At 34.6% G+C, this 23,492-nt stretch overlaps 2 protein-coding genes and 1 long non-coding RNA gene across 3 annotated transcripts; all 3 read left to right on the top strand.

Moving 5' to 3' along the window:
* Positions 1 to 656: 656 nt before the first annotated feature.
* Positions 657 to 3,498, top strand: LOC132039291 (light-induced protein, chloroplastic). The gene is made up of 3 exons (XM_059429805.1): positions 657 to 1,229; positions 2,710 to 2,905; positions 3,004 to 3,498. Exons 1-3 carry the CDS (start codon positions 775 to 777, stop codon positions 3,316 to 3,318), a joined length of 966 nt encoding a protein of 321 aa, XP_059285788.1. The 5' UTR covers positions 657 to 774; the 3' UTR covers positions 3,319 to 3,498.
* Positions 3,499 to 10,029: 6,531 nt separating this feature from the next.
* Positions 10,030 to 19,120, top strand: LOC132039278 (pyrophosphate--fructose 6-phosphate 1-phosphotransferase subunit beta). Its single transcript, XM_059429798.1, has 16 exons — positions 10,030 to 10,311; positions 13,151 to 13,312; positions 13,411 to 13,532; positions 13,642 to 13,695; positions 13,807 to 13,913; positions 14,030 to 14,135; positions 14,727 to 14,790; positions 16,563 to 16,651; positions 17,180 to 17,311; positions 17,457 to 17,627; positions 17,705 to 17,820; positions 17,896 to 18,007; positions 18,181 to 18,265; positions 18,374 to 18,418; positions 18,551 to 18,619; positions 18,797 to 19,120. Exons 1-16 carry the CDS (start codon positions 10,113 to 10,115, stop codon positions 18,871 to 18,873), a joined length of 1,710 nt encoding a protein of 569 aa, XP_059285781.1. The 5' UTR covers positions 10,030 to 10,112; the 3' UTR covers positions 18,874 to 19,120.
* A 159-nt stretch (positions 19,121 to 19,279) lies between these two features.
* On the top strand, positions 19,280 to 19,690 carry LOC132039287 (uncharacterized). The gene is made up of 2 exons (XR_009410349.1): positions 19,280 to 19,349; positions 19,463 to 19,690. It is a non-coding gene; the product is annotated as an uncharacterized LOC132039287 (long non-coding RNA).
* Positions 19,691 to 23,492: the final 3,802 nt, after the last annotated feature.

The raw sequence follows: 23,492 nt of genomic DNA, 5'->3' as shown, positions 1-23,492 counted from the left end.
ATTTATATATCCATTTTTCAAAAAGTTTCTATATAAATAAATATAGTTTCTGTCCGGGTCAATGGGTGCTAGAGCACCGGAAATCAATACGTGGGTTCGCCCCTGCTAACAGACCAACAGTACACATCAAAAACTCAGACTACTCTTCAATATACCTTCTCAAGTCTAAACCATTTCTAGCGGAGAGATCAAGGAGTAACTAGACTAAGTCTGTTTACGCTGACTATTAAGTATTGTTTATTGATATTTGATGGGCATGTTAGTGTTAGATATATGGATTATAATTAGAATTAGGTGTGGGATCTAAATAACTCGATATTCGGGAAGTATCGAATTCCAAACAGTAAGAATATCTAGTACCAAGCCCGAACCCAAATCACGTAATTTTGAAATTTTACTCCCGAATAACCAAATCCCCAATTATCGAAATTCTCGATTCGGTAAGGTAATTCGGGTTTCGGTTATTTTTTACCAGCCCTAATTATGTATATAATTTCCAGTAAACAGAGAAAAAAAAATTAGGAAATTAAAATTTTCCAAAATAAAAAGGATGGTGGAAATAAATTGAGATTTATTTAAGGAGGGTAGATATGTCTTTTCAATACAGCACAACAAGGCCCCTGCCTGTATTAAATGCATCACACAACGGTACCATAACAACTACTCAATCTATCAAGCTTCCCCTGTTTTCTTCACTCATTTCTTGTCACTCACTTTCACAAATAGCATTTTTTTCCTTCTCTATTCACTCTCTCTGTACAAGATCTTAAAAATATGGCTTCCATCTCTTCTCTCAATCAACTCCCTTGCAAAACCCTCCAAATCACATCCCAATATTCAAAACCAACCTCAAAAATCTCAACTTTCCCATCAAAAACAGAACTACACAAACCAATTTCAATCAAACAGTCCACAAACCCAAAACCAAGATTCACAGTACAAGCAACAAACTACGACCAAGATGACGAGTGGGGTCCAGAATTAGAACAAATAAAGCCAAGTGGAGTAGCAGTTGCAGAAGAAGAACCACCCAAGCCAAAGGAACCTAGTGAAATCGATTTGCTGAAGAAAGAATTGACAGATGCTTTTTATGGAACAAATAGGGGTTTGAGTGCTGGCAGTGAGACTAGAGCAGAGATAGTTGAACTTATTACTCAACTTGAGTCCAAGAACCCAACTCCAGCGCCTACTGAAGCGTTGACTCTTCTCAATGGCAGATGGATACTTGCGTAAGTTCTTGTTTTTACCTGCACGTTCATATTGCTATGTGGGAAATTAACCTGTTTTTTTTTTTTTTTGTGTCTCAAACTGCAATATTTGCATATTTTCTTTTTTAGATTGGGTGTGTGTATATATATATATATATGTATACCCTTTAACAAACATTTCTGTTACGTACAGAAACCTCCTTACTTAGAAATGGACATAACAACAATAACAACATTCCCAGTGAAATCCCCAATGTGGGGTCTAGGGAGGGTAACAGAAATGTTTGTTAAACGGTATATATATATATATATATATATATATATATATATATATATATATATATATATATATATATATATAATTGATGTGAATAAGCTATTCTTTTATTTAGTCTGACTCTTCATTGTAGCCGTCCAATTCAATTTACAGGCGATCATAGTGTTAGAAAAGATTGAAATGATTTATGATGACTATGGAATTAGCAAATTAATGGTTCAGTGAACTCCAAAATTTGCTTAAAGGATCTCTTAGAAATCTCCTTTTAGCAATCTCGTCGAAGAGAAAGAAAAAAACACGGGGAGATGACATCTTAGAAGAGATGTTTTCGTGTAGATAAACAAATAAATTAGAAATGGCGGCTAATTTGACTCATAAACCAACGTACGTAAAACAAGCTGTCACCACTGTTAGCACCGGTTTTAACTTTTTTTTTTTTTCACAACAATAACCGGTTTTAACTGTCCAATAGGAAAGATATCAAAATATTTTATTTCAGTAGAAAAAGGGATAGTGTCCAAAAATATACCAAAGATTAGTCCTTTTTGTTCTTTGGTAGGCTGGACTTTGTTTCTTCTTTTGGAAAACAGTAAATGTTGTTTTTTTAAGACTCTGTTGATTTGGTTAAAAATTCTTAATTGAAGGGATAGTTTAAGGCTGATGATTTTTTTGGAAGAGTTACTTAATATGTCTACATCTTACCTAATTGTATTTGTTGTGCTCTAAGTAATCGGATTCTTTTATTAGATAAAAACTAAGTATACTGATTCAACAATTAACTCTGAGATAATAATATTCTCGCCTAGCTGGAGTACAAAACGATAGATAAAAAAGCTTTGGTACTTTGGAAACTAGAAGTATCCCAAGTCATAGCAGGATAGTGATATACTTCTCACACGCGTTTGATAAAAGGTTGATTAAAATTCTTAAATTTATGGGTGCTAAATACTGTTGCATCCTATGGCTAAATATACATATTAAAGAATTTTAATCAATGACTGCGTCCACATCTGTTGCCATGAACATACATCAAAAAATTCAAGTGTCATCTTTTCATTACCATCACTGCTGCCTTGTTGCGTTTTAGCTAATCATGATCTTTTGATGAAAATAAGGACATTGTTTAGTGCACAAAGAACGTTAAGCCTTCTTGCTTCAGTGTAAATGTAATATACTCGCGCTTATTGGCATGAACACTTGGAATACTGTACTGGAACACTGCAGGTACACATCTTTTTCTGGTCTGTTCCCCTGGTTGTCCAGGGGCAATCTACCTCTGCTTCGCGTCGAGGAGATTTCACAGACCATCGATTCCGAGAATTTTGCTGTTCAGAACTCTGTTGTCTTTGCTGGACCTTTGACTACAACTGAAATTAGTACCAACGCCAAATTCGAAGTCAGAAGTCCTAAACGTGTCCAGGTCGATATCTTCTTCTGCCACATTTCTCTAGTCTAATTATCATTCCTTGTACTTGACCATCATTTTAGTCTCATATTTTACTGTGTTTTTTGGTTCAGATTAAATTTGATGAAGGCATAATTAGAACACCCCAGTTGACAGATTCAATCGAGTTGCCCGAGAACGTCGAATTCTTGGGGCAAAAGATTGATCTAAGCCCCTTCAAAGGCTTGATTACTTCAGTCCAGGACACAGCTTCCTCAGTGGCAAAGTCCATTTCAAATCAACCACCAATTAAGTTTCCTATTTCCACCGACAGCGCACAATCATGGCTGCTTACAACATACTTGGATGATGAGCTTAGGATTTCCAGAGGAGATGCAGGCAGTGTTTTTGTGTTGATCAAGGAAGGCAGTCCCCTCTTGAAGTCTTAAAGAGACATGCCCTTGTATGATCCCAATATAGAAGAGCAAACAATAGAACGGTAAAAAACAAAAGATGATGTAAACTAAAAATAATTTAAATCAAACTCTATAGATGGTTTGGTCTCCTCATGATTTGTACCTGTGGTATATCAAATATTGAAAAAATTATAGCTTGAAGCATATGAATCACTTTGCAGGAGTCCTCAATTTTAGAAGCCTAAAAGTGCAGATTAACATTGATAAGTTTGGATCTTTAGAAATAGTGAACCAAGAAATAGATGCGGTGGGCTGAGTGTGAATGAATGTTGAAGTTGCAGTGAGTAGAATTTGTTCGGGAGAGGATATTTCCAGTCTTTTCAATTATGGGGTGCATGCTTTAGTAAGTAGGCGTTTGGATCTGCGGTTTGAAATCAGTGTTTGGAAATATATTTCATCTCGTGGTTTCAAACCATGGTTTGGGGTTTCAAATCATGGTTTCAAAAATTTTAAATATAAAACTTGACCCCTAAGTTTATATTTTATGAAAAAAGACTCATAAGTTGATAAATATTTTTAACAATTACTCCCATGAGCCATTTATCAATCTCATTAACTCCCACTAACCTTTATTTATGTCTATCATGTGAGAGGATCATATAAAGAGTAGTTACATTACTATTCATGTTAAATTTTCGTTTTTATTGAACAAAAGTTTAATTAATTGATGTTGTATTTTTTAGAAAGGTCTTCTAGTAGCATATTAATTTTGTTATGAACTATGACTTGCTCATTTGGTAAGATTGTATAAGAATTGAGAATGTTTTGATAATTTTCACAACTTGTGGGTTTTTATGTCTATAAGAGGAAATACAACTTAAGATATCCAAATTACATGTCCAATCGTGGTTTCAAACCATGGTTTCAAACTATGTCCAAACGGCTCCTAAAGACTGCGATCTTCTTGCGTTTACTGCTAAAAATAGCCTAAATATTTCATTAAATATAGTCATATGCAATAATTATTCAAATGTGTGTCGTTCCAACTAGCACTTTGATAATTTTTGTTCATTTCAAGCATGAAAGAGTTTACCCTTGTTGAAGTCATAAATTTCCATTGTATATAAATTCAAATCGTTACTGACTTACCGTACCACACAAATCGAGTCGAAACTTAAAAATATCGAATCATACCGAGCTGATTGATAATGGCAGAACACTTTTAAATTTGAAAACTGAAATTAACGAACCAAAATTCTCAATATTATTGTACCGTACCATGAACACCTCTATTTTTCATACACGATTAGCTTTTTAACGTTAAAAGTAGAATTAAGATTATTATGTATGCTTAGAAAAATTAATTGGGAGAAACAAGCTGTACCATGAAGGCATGAACACTTCTACTTAAGACACGGTAAACGTTTTTCCTATTAACCTAAAAAGTAAAATTGAAAATTTATCATATTATGCTTAGAAAAATTAATACTATGAGAAACAAATCGTAATGTTCAAATTTAGAAATTGTTGAAGGAAAAAATTGTCCCATCGCGGACAGCCCATAAAAAAGATAAGGAAAAAATAGAGTAAATTAACCACAAAAAAGAAGAAGGGAAAGTTAAAATAAATTAATAAACATAAGAATTTGTATTGAGTAATAACCTGTTTAGCCAAGCTTATTTTTTCCAAAAGTACTTATTTTTTTCCAATAAGTGCTTATTTGAAAAAACATGAGTTGTTTGACCAAGTTTTTGAAAGAAAAAAAAAAATACTTGAGAAAGAAATAGCTAAGCTAATTTTTCAAAAGCTAAAAAATAGATTTTCCCCAAAAAACAATGAAAGTAAGAAGAAGAAGAAGCAGTTTTTAAATTCTTGTCTTGGCAATAATACCCTTAGTAAAAGAAGTTATATATTATCATAACCTACTTAATTAAACTTAGTAATAAATGCGATATTCTACAGCTTATTCGTTACACAACAGTTCAACAGCAATATCCCCTTCAACCAAGCCTTAAACGTGATCAACAACTCATTTTTCACAAGGTATGATTTCATATGCTTTCTATTTTACGTTCAATGCCACCATTCAAGTTTCACACTGAGGTTCATCTTGTTACAACTACAATGGCTATACATAATTTCATACGAAGAAATTCTTCCACTGATATTGAATTCGATCATTATGCAAATGAAGACATTATGCCAGAGCTTGAAGAAGAAGATGGACATTCGGCCATTCGTTCAGAAATGCAAGGCATGTCTACCAATGCGATGGAGTTGTTACGTAATAAAATTAGAGATGATATCATAGGAGCTCTTCTCATCATGTATAAGTATTTCTTCTTATTTTAGAGTAGATTTCCAATATGTGATTTTTTTTATATTTGTGGATTGACGTTTGATATAGTTTAATTAAGCTAAAAGAATCGAGTAATTTTCAATTTTATTTCAATATTTTACTTAAATAAAATGAAAGTTTAATCATAGTCTTTCATAATAAATATTTAAAGACTATGTATTTATCTACTTATGTCACGACCCAATTTGGCTAAGTCGTGCGGGCATTTACCTTTTCCATCTCGATAAGCGAACCCTCAACCCAACGATAATAAAGGCATAAATAAATAGATCAATTAAGCGGAAAAGAATAAATCACGTAAGTCGTACGGTAATAATATAGAAAAAGTGCGGAAATAAGGAAATACACCCAGAGTCTGGTCTAAGCCATACAAGAGCATCTAACTAGAAATATACAACTCTGGAAATATAATAATACATCAATATCTGTATATGTCTTGGAATGGAAAGTAAGACATAAATAAAAGGAGTCTTCAAGGCAGCGAACGTCTCGTGCTTACCCTGGAAACCTAAGTCGCATCGATAGTGACTATCGCCCACGAGAGGAAGCATCCAACTCCGAACTCGCATTCATAAAAGAATGTAGCAAGTGCAGGTCAATACAAACCACAGTACTGGTAGGTATCATAGGCCGACTAAGCATAACTAACATAATTCAGACAATAAAGCAAGATAGGCAGATAAATCAACAAGTATAAGTCAACCATAATCAGAACCAAGTACACTTCATCACCTAGGTGGAAGCATCTAAACCCAAGTGTGCCAAGTCTCAATATATCAAATCCGAAACCAACATCACAAGTAAAAACACCAGATCATCACAATATAAGCCATAATGCGGTGCAATGCAATGATGTAAGAATGCAAATGCAATGCAATGTTGTGTACACATGTACTCTGGACGGAAGTATCAACGTCCCGGTAGCACAACCCCTGGGGGACCCAAGAAGTCTATGTACTCACTCAATCCACAATTTCGGGACAACCATCGGACATCGGACTCTCACATCACTCCACACAATCCACGATTCCTGGATAACCATCGGATATCGGACTTCTCGCATCACTCCACACAATTCACGATTCCGGGATAACCATCAGATATCGGACTTCTCATATCACTCTCACGCAACCGAGCAACACTCATCACAAAGAGCCATCAAGTATCAACAATGTATCAATAGTATATCATGAGAGATGTGAGTGTGTGCAATGTATGAATCAACATCAATAATCAGGTTAATAGCACAAGTACCAAACATGGGTACGCCAACCATATCATGAAAGACTACACAAGTCATATGGAATACTATCCTCGTACCAACATCAACAAGTGAGGTACCATAATATCATGAACAAGATATATCATTAGTGTCTAATATCTATTATTACCACGCGGCATCAAGCCAATAACAATAGAGCAATCAAGTCACAACACAACAGGGTAGCTAGCCCCAATCACGCAACAAGGCCCAACCTAAGACAATATCCAACCCAACTTCATACCCGAAGGTTTACATGCTTTCTCCGACAATATCATCTAAATATATGCTTCGTTACACAAAGTCTCATCAAGGGTAAGCCATAACCTACCTAGATGGTCGAAAAACAATACACCAACAATCACTCCTTAGCCTTGCCCTTCCGTTTTCCTCAAGAACAAGAAAGTCTAGGCATATTCGAAATCTAGATTAGAAATCATGAAGATCGATACATACATTGCTATCATCCAAATTAGGTCAAAACCAACCCTAGAATTTGGAGAAACGTGGCACACAAGGTCAAAACGGGAAATTCGGGGGTAAAATATCTAATTAAACACTAAGTGATCAAAACCCATCAACTAATTGCTAAAATAACTCAAGGATTCATCCAATTTTGAAATCCAAGCAAAATCCCCAATTTTGGGTATAAACCCTAACTCTTAGATTCAAGAATCCAACACAATAATGGAAATATATGATTAACAACCTTAGATACATCATAATCTAGCATAAACCCAATCAATTTCATCATTAAAAATCCTAGGTAGAATATCGATTAAATTCACTTTTTATCTTCCATTACTAAGGAACTAACAAGAAAAGAGGGATTCTAAGATGATTAGGAATAATGAATTAGCAAGGGGATTAGAGGACTTACCACTAAGAATCTTTTCCAAGAATCCTCTAGAATAGCTCCCAAGAGCTCAATTTTCGGAATGGTAATAAATGATAGACTAAGGGTTTTTAATACTCACTTAATGAAATAACCAGGCATGATACCGTTACCGCGGCTACGAGACCGCTGCGGTTGTCCCGCCTCGGCGGCCAATCATACCGCCACGACGGTCATCACCAAAAACACATCGCCGCCCTAGCGGCATGGCAACCGCTACGCCGATGCCGCTGGTGCGACACTGGTGCAGCCATGGCGGGCACCAGTACCAAATTTTCCCAAAATTTTTCAAGTCTCAACCGAAATCCCGACTAACTCCCGAGGCCATCTGCTCACAAACCACATACAAAGACCCACATAAAAACACGCTACCAACGCACTCGTGGCCTCGGAATTCCCAACGGAGGTCGCATTGACTGAGTCAACCCCCGATACCTCAAATCCAACTTTCCAACCCAAGTCCCAAAATGCATCCGAGTGCATTGGGAACCAAACCAGATATACATACAAGTTCTAAACGACCATCCGGACCTCTTGGAATCGACGGATTTTCGAAAAGGTCCATTTACCCAAAAGTCAACTTTGAGTCAACTCTTTTTCGCTTTAAGCCCAAATTTCACAAAAAGCCGCCCGAATCAAATCTAGATACCTCGGAAAGCGTGTCAACGGGTCCCCTAGGGTCAAAAGTGAGCTAACCAAGCTCGGAAAGGAGAAAAAGAGCCGGAAAGACTATAACGACCAAACGGGTCTTTACAGCTTAATACTACTACTAATTATTAAGTAAATTTATCCATGTCCTTATTCGTAATTTGATATTTAAAAGCACTTTTCGAAAAGCTTGGCCAAACACTAATTGCTGCAATTTTTTTTTTTTAAATTGATTGTTCTAACACAAACTGCTTCTTATCAAAAGTACTTTTTTGAAAAGCAATTTCGAAAAAAAAAACACTTTTAAAAATAAACAGATTTTAGAAGTTTGGCCAAATAGACTATAAGTCCAATCCAGTAAATTAACAACTAAGTTCAAGATCAAATTTATAATCTCAATTAAATTTTTTCATGAACATGAATCATTTGTCGTAGCTTGAAGCCTTCAATCATTCTTATTGGAGAGATGCTATACAGTAAGAAATTTATGCACAGAATAATTATAAGGTCACAAACAACACAAATGTCGTAGCTTGAAGCCTTCAATCATTCTTATTGGAGAGATGCTATACAGTAAGAAATCAATGCACAGAATAATTATAAGGTCAAAAACAACACAAATGTCGTAGCTTGAAGCCTTCAATCATTCTTATTGGAGAGATGCTATACAGTAAGAAATCAATGCACGGAATAATTATAAGGTCATAAACAACACAAATCAAATTATGACACAATGAAAAAACTCAAAATGACAAAATATAAAATGCAAAATCACATCGAAATAAATCGAATTGTACTTAATTCAGTTCAATTTCGTTTTCCACTTATGTTGAAAATTAAAATTCCCCAAATAGATGAAATGCCCACCCTGGTAACAAACCCCTCACCCCCATTCGACAAAAAAAAAAAGGTAAATTAAAAAGGAATAGCCAAAAATGGAATAAAATCACAAAATAGTGGAATATGCTTTTTCACTTTTCCACCAACCACCTCTCACCTAAAAAAGGATTGTAAAAGAAAACTGATAACTAAAGAAATCCCTAACAAAATGGCATACTTGGCAATGGCACGTGAGTATTGTATGCCGAAAATACAAAAATACCCTTTTACTAGTAAGAGTCTATTTGGATAAATTTTTAAAAAAGAAATTTAAAAAAATTTTGAAGACAATTATTTTTTTTGAAATTTATTTTAAGACAAATACTTTAAGTGAACACAAACAAACACAAAAAAAATAAAAACAACTTATAAGCCCATTTTCAAAGAACTTATAAGCCAATCCAAATGGGCTCTAAATATACTCCGTCGCCTAATTTATAAGATACGCTTTCATTTTTCGTATATTTCAAAAAAAATAAAAATACATTTAGTAATAATTTAACTTAATATCTTTTTTGCCCTTAATGAATCAAAAATCTTCCTTTCATATCGTAAACTCTGCCCAAAATCAATCTATATCATTCGTACAATAGAAGGGTGGAAGTACTAAAATACCCCTGTCCTACTCATCGGGGCGGAGTCTCCAAGGACAACTTTGCCCCTTTGCAATTCAAAAGGGACAGAGCAACAATAAAATGGGTAGCTCCGAAAGATCTGATACAACTATTTGCCTCTCAACTTCACTGCTACTCCCTCACTAACCCCCAACAACAACTCTGATTTGAATGGCCGCCGCCAGTATTTCCATGCTGTCTAACGGAGATTTAACTTCATCCGTTAAGTCTCACGGCACGGGGCGTTATGCTTCAGTATACAGTGAAGTACAAAACAGCCGTTTAGATCACCCTCTTCCTCTTCCTTGTGTTCTCGGTAACCCTTTTAAAGTCGTTGATGGCCCTGCTTCTTCTGCTGCCGGTCATCCAGGTCTTCTTTAATAACTTGATTTTTCATTGTTTTCACCGTTATAGATCACGTTATTATTTTTTTTTTAACCTTAATAAATCAATTATTGTACCATTCTGCATTCCTGTTTAACTCTATGTTCTAAGGTTACAGTTATTTTTTTCGCTAATAGATCAAGTTAGTTCTGCGTTCATTGCAATGATATAACGTTGATTTTACTGAAGCAGATCAAGTTACTGTATTGTTCGCATACCTAAAACTGTTTTTTTTCTATTACAACAATGCTTTAATTGTAATATATCAAAGTACTGTATTGTTCTGCATTCCTGTTTAACTGTTTGTTGTAAGGTTACAGTTTTTTACTGTAATAGATCAAGTTAGTTGCAACTATATAATCTCTGAAGCAGATCAAGTTACTGTACTGTTACCATACTTGGTTTTTCTTTGTTTTCATTTTTTTTTTTCCGTAATAGATCACGTTCCTCTTTTTTACCTTAATAAATCAGTGTTGTGGTTTGTTATTTTAACTGTATGTTACTTGGGTAACAGTGGGTTTTCTGTATTAGATCAAATTACTATGCTGTTCTGCATTCTTTTTAACTCTAGTTTCTAAGGTTACAATTTTTTTCTCTCGTAATAGATCAATTTCTTCTTTTTAACCTTAATAAATCTAAATACTGCACCGTTCTGCATTCCTGTTTAACTTTATGTTTTAAGGTTACAACTTTTTCTGGTAATAAATCAAGTTAGTTCTGTATTATATAATCTTACATAAAGTTGATTTTACTGAAGCAGATCAAGTTACCGTACTGTTCGCAATCTTTAAACTTTATTTTTTCATTGTTTTTCCGTAATAGATCAAGTTATTTTCTTGTTTTAACCTTAATAAATCAAGTACTGTATTGTTCTGCATTCCTGTTTAACTGTATGTTTTAAGGTTACAATTTTTTACTGTAATAGATCAAGTTAGTTGCAACTATATAATCTTGCATAGCGTTGTTTTTACTGAAGCAGATCAAGTTACTGTAGTACTGTTTGCATTCTTTAAACTGTTATTTTTTCTTGTAGAACAATGCTTTAATTGAAATAGATCAAGTTCCTGTATGTATATTTCATGTGTTACAATGTTTATTCCGTAATGGACTAAGTCACTATCATATTTTGCGTGATCTCGACTTTATGTTCGATTCATCAGTTATTCAACTGAAAGTTTGTGTCTTTATCTTCACCGTGGTCATTCTTCTGCAATCTTTATAACTTGGTATTCTGGGGTTGTATTGATTTTTTAAAGCAATAGATCAAGTTATATACAATTTGCATTAAAATTTTCTGTATATTATTGGATAACGGTGTTTTTTACTGCGATAGATCATGCTACTCTACTGTTCTGTATTCTTTTTAATTGCATATTCCAGGGTAACTATGCTTTTTCCATAATAGATGAAGTTACTATGGTGTTTTACATGATCTTTAGTCTTTTTGTTCAGTTCATCAGTTATTGTACTGAAAGTTTGTGTCTTCATCTTTACTTATCCTGTGAGCAAACTGCAAGTTTGTGTTGTTTTCTTAAATGAACAGTATCTACACATTTGGCCCTGTAAATTCTAGAGTTAAAATGTTTTTTGTGTCATAGATCAAGTTACTATACTGTTCTGCATGTTCTCTTGACTATATGTTCTATTCATCAGTTATTAAACTTAAATGTTTGCACCTTCATCTGTATAAAGTATATACTTGATTGTTTGTTTTTTTAGGGATGAAAAATGCATAATTTAGGATTATTAGGATGAATGGACCCAAAGACCCTAACTAGATTGGGATTGAGGCCGAATTTTCGGTCATTGTTATTGAGAGATCAAGAACTTAGCATCATGGTCCACCACTGCGCTGTGCTTTTGGGAGCTGAGTACATAGTTTCAAGGTTATTAAGGACCCATGTGGGCATCTGAGTGTCATTTCAGTATTTCAAATTCTGAACTTGAGTAAAAGGCAAATAATAGTTTGACCAACAGTGATGCACATACTGAATTTCAGAACTACTGAAATATTGGTTTGAGGAGTATTCCAAGTGAATTGTAATGATATTCATTCACGAATTTTCAACTGCATGTCCAAACATTACTTCAACTTCCAAATACTCCCTTTTCAACTTCAACCAAATACTTTACAAACGCAAACTAAGGAGGAGCAAATCTTGAAAAAGTTGGATTTAAGAAGTTTATCAATCATCAAAGCTTTATTGCAGAAGAAGAATAAAACCGAACGTATTATTATATATAGATATATATATTAGACCCTTCCATTTGATATCGACGAATTAAGAAGCTATGAAGAGATCACAAGTAAACTCTCACATTTTCTTGATAAAAAAAGAAGTTTATAAATTTCAATGCTTGGAGTTTACTGTTGCAAGTCTTTCTCTGCAACCTCCACTAAATACACTCTATAGAGCCTTCCCCTTTCTTGCTTGATTCGTCTTTCATCTCGGTGTCTTGTCCGGATTCAATGTATACTATCCCCCTATCGGACTAAGGGTTTTGTTCGAAAATTCCTCTTTCTAGAATCCAATCTGTAAGTAAAGAAATGTGGAATAAAGAGTGAAATTCCTTTTGGGAGCATGCTGTTGTTATGACTTTTTGTGGTCAATTTACGTGGCGTACAATGATTTTTGAAGTCAAACTATTTGATATTTTTGTAAATGTTTTTCGCTTTGAGTTCGCCTCCTGTTTGGCTTAACTTTTCCTTCTTCCGGTGGTTGCTCCTATAACTGGCAACTATCTGAAGACTCTGCACGCTTTTTTTCTTGTCAAACTGGAACGTGATGTGTATGATAAACTTGAGGATGATTTGGTGATTGCAGAGGAGATTGCAAAGCTTTTTCCTTGCTTATACGGACAACCGTCTGCATCATTGGTGCCCGATGATTCTGGGGATGTCGCAATGAATCAGAGCTTGAAAATTGGAGTGGTGTTATCTGGAGGCCAAGCTCCCGGAGGGCATAATGTTATTTCCGGAATTTTTGGTTAGATCATCGTTGAGAAATTTATGTCAGTTCAATTATTGCGGATTTTTCTCTTCTCTTTTTGTTTTTAAATCAAGTTTTGTATATTTGGATGGTAGATTACTTGCAGACTCATTGCAAGGGAAGCACAGTGTATGGATTCAGGGGAGGACCAGCTGGGATCATGAAGGGCAAGTATGTGGTGTTGACCCCGGAGTTTATTTACCCATACAGAAATCAGGTATGTTGCCTAGCAACTTATTTCTGCTAACAAGATATTTTAGAACTTCAATATTTCCTGCAATTCAATGCCCGTAACATTACTTACGAGTTCATATTCTTTCTTCTAGGGTGGATTTGATATGATCTGCAGTGGCAGGGACAAGATTGAGACTCCAGAGCAGGTACTCACCAGATTCTATAATTTTCTGAACCTTCTATGATCTATCTAGCTATGCATATTACACATGAAAAAGTGATTAGTCATGACCAATTCCATCATTTCATTATTTCAGTTTAAGCAAGCTGAAGAAACAGTAAAGAAGCTTGACTTAGATGGGCTTGTTGTAATTGGTGGAGATGACTCCAATACAAATGCTTGTCTTCTCGCTGAGAACTTCAGGTGACATACTGTGCCAAAAAATAAAATGAGAAATAAAAATTAGCTGTTGAACTGATTTTTTTTGATGTTTTAATCAGTGCTATTGCTGGGGCTAAATAAGTTGCTGTGTTTTTCAGAAGTAAAAATATGAAAACTCGGGTTATTGGATGCCCGAAAACCATAGATGGTGACTTGAAATCCAAAGAGGTCCCCGTAAGTTTTGGCTTTGATACGGCATGCAAGGTAACTAACTCTTTCTGAGTAGCACTTTTTTCTTTCTCTATAAAGATTGGAGATCTGTGGATGTACAAAAGAGAGGTCTAACAAAGTAGAGAAAGTGAAGCTGCATGAAAGTGATCTGGACGATGTTAATATTTCAGGCTTTACATCAGCTAGTCTTAGCTACCCTGTCTCGTAGACTAACTTACGAGACTCTTAAAAAGAATGAGTGTTAGAATCTTGCACAGAAGATGCTTGCTAACTGAAACCTTGCTGTTGGGCATGTACCTGATGCTTAACTTTCTTCTGGTGGTTGGCGTGATGTTTTCCTCATACTTGTTATGTGTTTAATTTTGCTTGGCCAACAGAAGATCAGTTTGTCCGCGAAGAACAATTTTCTCACTGCATAACATGCTCAATGCTAGAAATTTTGAAAAACTTCAGCCCTTTGTTTCCAAATGCCGCCTTCCTTGGGTTCGTTTGAGGATAATATTTCCATACAGTTTGATTTCCTCATTTTTCTGATCGAAGTTTTAAATTTGAAGTGCGTAATCTTGTTAGTCACATATTATCCTGTGAAAGTTCATGTATGCTAATTTCCATTTTAATCTACAGATATATGCCGAAATGATTGGAAATGTCATGATAGATGCTCGATCAACAGGAAAATACTATCATTGTAAGTTCACTAGCCTTATCATATGGAGGGATGAAATCCATCGTATGACCTCTTATCACATGTCCCCTCATTCCAGGACAGAACACTCGTGAAACATAATTTACTCATCAAGAACTGAAAAATCACTATACTTTCTCCTAGCAACATCACAATTCTGTTCGAAATCTATCTTTTCCCGAGCGACATGCTTCCCTAAGATATTGAATCACAAAAACACGTTCTTTCTAGTCTGTTTGAGTTTAGACTGCATTAGTTTGACTGTTGTACTCCGTTATTTCAAAACAGCCTTAAAATTGGTCAGATTCAAGTTTAGACCCCCCCTCCCCCACCCAAAGCCCCCTCTCTTCCTTTTTCTTCCCCCCAGACAAAAATTGTTCAGAGAGTTTGAACGCTGATATGAGCGTACCTTGATAAATATCAAACTTGAGCTATCTGGTTTACATGAATTATTGGCCATGGGTTGTGGGCCCCAGTTTGAGCCCTGAGCCATGCGAACTAAGCTTGGTATGAAGTGGAGAAGGTGGAAGGGCGGGCCCATTGTCCCTGAGTTTCTGAGGCTGCGGCTGGTCCTAGGGATTGGCCCCAATCCCCAGATGGATTTCTCGATCATCAAAAGATTATTGGCTGTGGGTCGGGTCAATTTTTCTCATAAACAGATCTGTATGAGAGGATCCGCGAGGCAGTGAGAACATCAGACTGAAAGAGATCTGAAAAGTTGCCTTGCTTACAATTAAGACTTGAACGTTCTTTTTCTCTTTCTTACTCACTGTTATTTCAGAATTTACCTGTTTCTTGAATGTTATGCTAGCATATTAATATTTGCCTCTTGGTGATGAATGTTCACTTGATTTTTCTTTATCCATTTGCTATTTTTTCCCATATTTTTGATGCCACTAAGTAGTTATGACTTTTGACATTACTAAATTGTTGGTTGGTTGAATAATTTTGCGGCTGATAGTTGAAAACTTGAACTAGTTACACCCCGTACAGGAAATAAAGTTGTTTCTTGAGCCTAAATATACTCTAAAGAACAACCTCAGATATTTGGATTTTGATCACTTTCCCCATATGCTATGTGTCTTTCACTTGTTTGGAACAGTTATATACTAGTATATACTTATCCACTTAGTTTGGAAAAAACCACTGGCACTATATCCAATATATGCAAAAGGAAAAAGCTAAGGTGAGTCTCCACGATATTTATGCAGCTATTTGGTTACCGGAACTGAGTCTGTCTTTCTGTTCCTTTTCCGAAGCAGAATTTTACTAGTTCATATCTGTTCCACTCCTAAGAATTACCATGTGAATATCATTACTTTGTGCTTCTTTCTGTTTTCTAGCATCTAATATTTCTTTAACAGCAATGCCTACCAGCTTCAGTTTCTTCTTGGTAGGACAATCTGTGTCTGCTTGCACTAAAGGAATTGCCTGATCTAAATGATTGAATTCATCTTCTGCTCATTTGACTTTTGTATTTGAACTTTATTTTCCCAACTGCTCGTAAATTTCTGACAAGAAAGCTTAAATTAATGAGTATTAACCATCACTGCTCTTGTATATTTTAGTATATGAAAATTCTTGCATGTTGGTGGACTTTATGAGACATAATTGTGTCAAGGCATAAAAGCTATTACAGTTCAAATGTCAAAATGAAAGTCTCCATCCTACTCCATTGTGGTCTTTTTGAGCAATTATTGTCTGCTCATTTATCTCCTCTATTTGCTTTTGCTTACATCTGAAGTATCATAACCTTGTCCCTTAACTTGTAACAGTTGTGCGGCTCATGGGGCGTTCTGCTTCACACATTACTCTAGAGTGTGCTTTGCAAACTCATCCAAACATAACTTTGATTGGAGAAGAGGTATCTTTCTTAATTTAACACTCTTCTTCCGCACCAAAAGTCTTTTGAGAAAATATAAACCTTTGTTTCTTGTCAATAAGAAAAATACATGACTGTTTATCTTGAGTAAAATTGGCATGCATCATTTTATAAGAAATGTTGCTCTATGTTGTAAATTTAATTCACTTGTTGTGACTTGTAAAGGTTTACACCTTTTGCTTAAAATACATTCTCGATCCAAGAGTGCAAGTGAAGTTTATTGGAAAGAAAAGATTTAGGTTTGGAGAAGGGGATTTGTGGTCTACGGTTTTTACTTTAGTGCATACAACAAGATGTCAAAATTTAAAAAAGGAAGGAGGAGGAAAGGAACCAAGATTATTTAATCTGCACTTGAATCCGGTCAATTGTGTGTAAATGCTTTGGCATGCCTCATTGAGAAAGTGAAGCAATTTTTAATTACTAGTCCGTAATTATACAATGCGTATGCCACATTCCATTAGTTTAACAACCTTCCAACCGACTATATCTCAACCTAGTCTATTTTGGCAGGTATTTGCAAAGAAACTGACTCTTAAGAATGTTGCGGACTACATTGCGGATGTGGTCTGCAAGCGTGCAGAGTCGGGTTACAATTATGGAGTTATTCTCATACCTGAGGGGCTTATAGATTTCATTCCTGAGGTAAAACATCATATAAGCAAACATAATGTCGTCCAATTGAAGTTCAGCTCTAACTTTTTCCCTGGTCAAACTATTTTTTTTTCCTTATACTGGTAAACCTTTTGGAAACAGACAACCGTTCTGACTATGTAGTGGTGTTTTGCAGGTTCAGCAACTCATTGCGGAACTAAATGAAATATTGGCACATGATGTTGTGGATGAAGATGGTGTTTGGAAAAAGAAACTTACTCCCCAGTGTCTTGAGCTCTTTGACTTGCTGCCCCTAGCAATCCAGGAACAACTGCTACTTGAGAGAGATCCACACGGAAATGTCCAGGTACATATTCATCAGGGTTAAAGCCATTCTACTCTGTGCTACATAATCTGGTTACATGTTAAGTGGTGTTTCTGCAGGTTGCCAAAATTGAAACTGAGAAAATGCTTATTCAAATGGTTGAAACTGAATTAGATCAGAGGAAGCAGAAGGGCGCATATTCTGCTCAATTTAAAGGACAGTCTCACTTTTTCGGGTACGCTTTTTACATGTTCCTCATCATATTATACAAAATGAGGCATTTGGACTGACAATTGGTCCCTCTTCTCAGTTATGAAGGAAGGTGTGGCTTGCCATCCAATTTTGATTCTACATACTGTTACGCCTTGGGGTATGGTGCAGGAGCACTGCTGCAAAGTGGGAAGACGGGGTTGATATCATCGGTGTGTGCTTCTTCTGCTATCAAATTCTTTATTTACAAAATGTTTTGCGAGATGCATTACCATACTTTCCTAATTAGCTGCTACTTGGACCTATGCGACTCAGTTCAAAATATCATATGATTCACACATCAGTTATTGTATTGAAGTCACTCTTATGTTTCCTTGTGTATCAGGTCGGCAATTTGGCTGCTCCAGTTGAAGAATGGACCGTAGGTGGAACAGCACTCACTGCATTGATGGACGTAGAGAGGAGACATGGTACAATATTCTTCCCATCATCAATTTTGCTACCCAATATATAAGTCCTTGCCACATCATTTCATTTTCGTCATATTCTAAATGTTGAAAATGCATTCAATTCTACAGGCAAGTTCAAGCCGGTGATCAAGAAGGCTATGGTGGAGCTTGAAGGTTAGAACTCTGCAGATCTAATATAACTTCTGTTCTTTTCCTTGTGTTGCTCCAATTGCTTGTTCTTATTGAACGCCACTGTACTCCATTCATTGCATCCAAGTAGAAGACTAATTTGCAATGTAAATTCAGGTGCTCCATTCAAGAAATTTGCTTCAAACAGGGAAGAATGGGCTCTTAACAACCGATACATTAACCCAGGTATATTCTTTATAGCAACCTTACTTTTTCTGAGTTTGGTTTTGGTTTAATGAATCTAAGTTTGTGACACATTAATTACTTGATTATCATCGATAACTTTCTGTCACCGGATAGAACGCACGTTTAGGGAAAATTGGAGCATTCTATCTCACTATCTCTGGGTGTTTGTAATTACAGGTCCCATTCAATTTGTTGGTCCAGTGGCTAATAAAGTAAACCACACTTTACTTCTGGAGTTGGGAGTAGATGCTTAGGAGAAGAGATCCATCCGAATTGTTGTGAAATCCATTTCTTGTTTCTTGTACTATGATTTTTTTTTTCGAGGGAGAACGTTAGTACTTATAGCTTATGTTTTACTTTTTACCGGCTAATGGTCTTTGTGAAACTCGAATCTTGCTTTAACATATGCTTGATTACAGATATAACCTCTTCTTTTAAAATCTCTGTTTCCAGTGAAGATAAAAGAAACAAAATAGCAGAGTGTTGCTGTTGATAAGTAAACTGAGTGACAGATTCCCGGTATGATATTATTATTGGGTCTCTTGTTTTGTCAATGGATTTTCCCGTGACAAAGCTGGCGCCCTTTGTCAATTGATTTGTCTTTTGATAGCAATTTTTTTTTTCAGTCGGTAAGAATGTACTTTTTGTCTCCACTTTTTTTTTTTTTTTTTTCAGTCGGTAAGAATGTACTTTTTGTCTCCACTTTTTTGTCATTGTTAGTGTTTTCGAGGTGTCAAATTTGTTCTTCGAGATTTTTATACCTTCTTATACGATTATTTTATTTCGTATAAAATATTTTAGAAATAAATAATTTTATAGTTTAGACCCCTTAGTGTTTTCGAGGTGTCAAATTTGTTCTTCGAGTACGGTATTTCGAATATTTTAGAAATAAAGAAGTTATAGTTTAGACTTTAGATAGGAGGTTGTGGAGGACTTAGATTAGGATAGAAGGTTAGGAGGTAGTCTCACTTACTTGTAGTTTGCTCATTCGTTTATTGCCATATGATTTTTGCTTATATTGTTGGGTCTTGTAATTCAAGTATCTTATTTATTTATAATAGCTAGTGTTGATCATGACTATCTCGCTTTTGTTGCTTCTCGTTTTCATATTGTTTTGTTATCTTCATTCTTATCTCGATCTTTTATCTTGTCTTTTAGTCGAGTCTTTCGGAACAACCCCTCCTCACCTGAAAGGTGAGGGGTCTCATCTGACACTCTACCCTGGGGCCGCATGGGTATGTTGTTGTTGTAAAGAAGTTATAGTTTAGGTGTGTGAGTTTGAATAAGTCTATACTAAGCAATAAGTAATTAAAGTTTGAATTCAAAAAAAAGCCTTAAGCATCTAACATTGGTATTTTGTACTTCTCTCTCTGTTTAACTTACGTTCCTTCTACTTGTCTTATTACTCCCTTGGTTCCTTTCGAGTACTTTTCAAAAAGAATTGACAGCTTTCTATTTATAGTCACATAATTGTTATGACACGTTTAAAATCCTAAGTTTAAAAGCTCTATATCTACATAAATGTACTAGCATATTTAAGATTAGAAGTTGAGCTTAGTCAAATTAAATTAATTGGAATGGATGGAGAATTATTTTTCACTGCATGAAATAAAATATGTTTGTTGGTATAAGTAAAATTTGGATGGTTTTTGGCCAGGCATATTGAGCATGAGATTGTGGTGATGATCAATCACATGAAAGGGAGAGAGAGAGAGACAGGTCAATTGTTGTTTGGAGTATTAGACATGAGTGCTCATTAGACTCCAAAAAGCAATTCACCTTTCAGCAGAATCCATGTAAAAAGGCTAAACTTTACATCAGAATTCCCTACGGTCCACGTGCTCTACCGACTTCTGGTCTTTCACTTTTCCGTCAATTTCTCCTTTGCTGCTTTCAAGTCCTCAACTTTAATTTGCTTAGAGCGGATTGGACATGATTTAAAGTTATAAGATAAAATTATATTCGGATATGTAATTTAAATTTTTTAAGTTGTATTCTTATAGATATGAAAATTTCACAAGTTGTGAAAATTATTAAAACTTTCTCAATTCGTATACAATCTTACTAAATGAGCAAGTTATAGTTCATAACAAAAATTAATATGCTGCTAGAAGGCCTTTCGAAAAAATACAACAACAATTGATCAAACTTTAGTTTAATAAAAAAGAAAATTTAACATGAATAGTAATGTAACTATGATTTGGTAGATGTTAGAACATAAATAAAAATGAGGTTGGTAACTGGTTGGTGAGAGTAATTGTTAAAAATATCATTAATTTATGGATTTTTTTTATAAAATATAAACTTATGTGTCAAGTTTCATATTTAAAATTTTTGAAATCATGATTTGAAATCTCAAATCATGCCTTTTTGAATAGGAAAATAAAATGTCCTGGATTGTGTTCGGAAGGAAAATGTTTTTTCGGGAGATGTTTATCGGAGAAATAAGTAGATTTTTTACTTATCATTTTTGTGCTCAGTACATAAGTAAAAATGTTATCCTAAATGTATTTGTATATAATCTAGACAAATATTACAGGAAGTGAGAGTAGGAGGGTAGGGTGGTGGAGATGGGGTTTACGATGTTGGTTGAAGATGAGGTGTGTTGGAGGATGGGAGGAAACAATCTACGTGGAATGTCACTCGAGGGACTTTTTTCCCTATTCATTAGGGAAGTCATTTTTCTCATTTTTAAGAAACATGTTTTTCTAGATAAATGTTTTTCAAAAGTTTTAATCAATCAAAACATGGCAAATTGAAAAATGTTTTCCTTCTTCTTTCTCGCTATAACTAATAAGGAGGCTTTCATCCTAAGTGCAGAAACATTATAAGAAAATTCTTGATTTTGTCAAACTATTAGATAGATGATAACAAAAGGACGTAATTCATTAGAATTAGAATTGCCGTTTGTTCGATCTTTTGTGTGTTATCTATGACCGCAAGTACAAGGAATATTGATAGTCAAATTTTTCATGAAGAAAATATTAATTTTGGAAGCTGAGCACGAAACTACTAATACCAACTCCGAAAAATTGAAGACTTTAAATAAAACATACATGTGCGAGTTTGCACTTGCTTATACACAACCCCTTGAGATTTTAGATCTTCTCAACTCACTTAATATAAAAACGTATTTCCTAACCAATTGTGAGAGAATACAATTTGAGGAAGTCATATTTTGAATGGAGCAAAAGCTACGAGGTTCAAATTTATTTATTATTACATATTTTTAATTATAATAAAAAAAAAATTTATAGTATTATTTTCACGTACTTTCAGAATATGTCAACTTATTTGATATGAATCACGTAATTGATGTCTACGTTCATATAAAAAGATTTTTAGTCACGTTGACTTTAATTCTCTAAATCTCGTTGTTCGCTTTAATTAAACTGAGTAGTACGGTGGAGAAAGAAAGGTAAATTAACATTTAATTAAGTACAATAGTTAATAATTGGTAGGTATGAATCACATCATAACAGCTTAAGAAAGATATGGTTCTCCTCCAAAAAGAATAAGAGTATTTCGTTGTATAGACAACCTGGAACATCAAACTCTTCGATGGCTATAACTTGTGCCACTTTTCTGGGATTAAAAGCTTTAAAATTATAACTGAAAAAAAAGAACAAAAAGAATTCAAAGAAGAAACCTCGAACCAACACGTACAAAATATTGAGGGGAGTACATATATATTAAAGTTTTAACGAAGATTACATTTGGAACCTTTAATTTTCTAATTAAAGTACAATAAATTTTAATATTAAGAATTTCAAAAATTAGATTAACCATTCAAATTAAATTAACATTTGAATTTGCCTCTAAAAATATAGCTCTGGGTTCACATAAGAGAGAAGAGAAACACATACCAAAGGTCCAATTTTGTGAACATGTATTTATAGACACCCAGAGTACTGTCTTGTGCCACGAGCCACAGGGTTGTAAACCACTTTCTAGAGGGAAAGATACAAGCCACGGGGTTGTAAACCACTTTCTAGAGGGAAAGATATTTCGATTTAGAACACATGCGTTCATAATATAAACTTCCTCTCGTACTTCTAAGATTATTTAAATTTTTTTTTTTTATCTTTTCAAGGTTTAAAAAATAAAGTTGTACATAGTTAAAAATATCTCAATAAACAAAGAACAAACACAATATTTCGAAATAAAAAGAACAAGACAGCTTCTTCTAGAATTGTTAGTATAATATATAAATTAAATTAATGTCTAAAGTCTAAACTAATACTCCAGCTAGCGTGTCCATTTATTAAATCAACCATTAGGAGCAACTTCTCCAAGAAAAATTCATTTGTTTCAAAAACATTGAACGTCTATTCAGATCCTTTTGTAACAAGTTGGATTCTCCATTCAATATATGTGAAAAGGACCGAACGCTACTCCCTTGTGTTCTATTTTATGAGGTATTACTCCTATAATTTATTGGTCTAATTTGAAAAAAAAAAATACATATTCATATATTTAAAACAAGTAAAATTTGATTTTTTATTTTATTTTTAATAAAACGAATAGAGATAGAATCAGGTTGATTCCCAAAATGTCTTTCTGAATATTCAACAATATTCCGGCTATTCATGGAACGTGAAAAGTAAATGATTAATTTTATTTCGGGAAGAAATCGAAGAATTTCTTAGAAATCTTGCAAACTCTGTTCATTATATATTTTTGTAGTCACAAGAATATTATGCAGGTTTATGGCCGTAAACTTCTTTTCTTAAAAAAAAAAAAAAAATTATGAATATTTTACCGACACAAATTCTGCTACATAAATTTAAACCAACTTCCAACTAACTGTTGAAACTCAATGCAGGTGCAGAGGAGAGCCACTGTTTTGCCACATTTAATACATCAGAATTCA

Source organism: Lycium ferocissimum, chromosome 2 (assembly GCF_029784015.1).
Source record: "Lycium ferocissimum isolate CSIRO_LF1 chromosome 2, AGI_CSIRO_Lferr_CH_V1, whole genome shotgun sequence".
Lineage (NCBI taxonomy): Eukaryota > Viridiplantae > Streptophyta > Magnoliopsida > Solanales > Solanaceae > Lycium > Lycium ferocissimum.
The sequence above is the reverse complement of the archived record's forward strand: the minus strand, read 5'-3'. Positions and strand labels throughout refer to the sequence as shown.

Excerpts from the sequence above, each read along its gene's own strand:
- LOC132039291 (XM_059429805.1), top strand. The coding sequence starts at position 775 with ATGGCTTCCATCTCTTCTCTCAATCAACTCCCTTGCAAAACCCTCCAA. Across the intron at positions 1,230-2,709 it reads AATGGCAGATGGATACTTGC|GTACACATCTTTTTCTGGTC; the intron begins GTAAGTTCTTGT and ends GGAACACTGCAG. Across the intron at positions 2,906-3,003 it reads GAAGTCCTAAACGTGTCCAG|ATTAAATTTGATGAAGGCAT; the intron begins GTCGATATCTTC and ends TTTTTGGTTCAG.
- LOC132039278 (XM_059429798.1), top strand. The coding sequence starts at position 10,113 with ATGGCCGCCGCCAGTATTTCCATGCTGTCTAACGGAGATTTAACTTCA. Across the intron at positions 16,652-17,179 it reads TAACTTTGATTGGAGAAGAG|GTATTTGCAAAGAAACTGAC; the intron begins GTATCTTTCTTA and ends CTATTTTGGCAG. Across the intron at positions 17,821-17,895 it reads GGACAGTCTCACTTTTTCGG|TTATGAAGGAAGGTGTGGCT; the intron begins GTACGCTTTTTA and ends CCCTCTTCTCAG.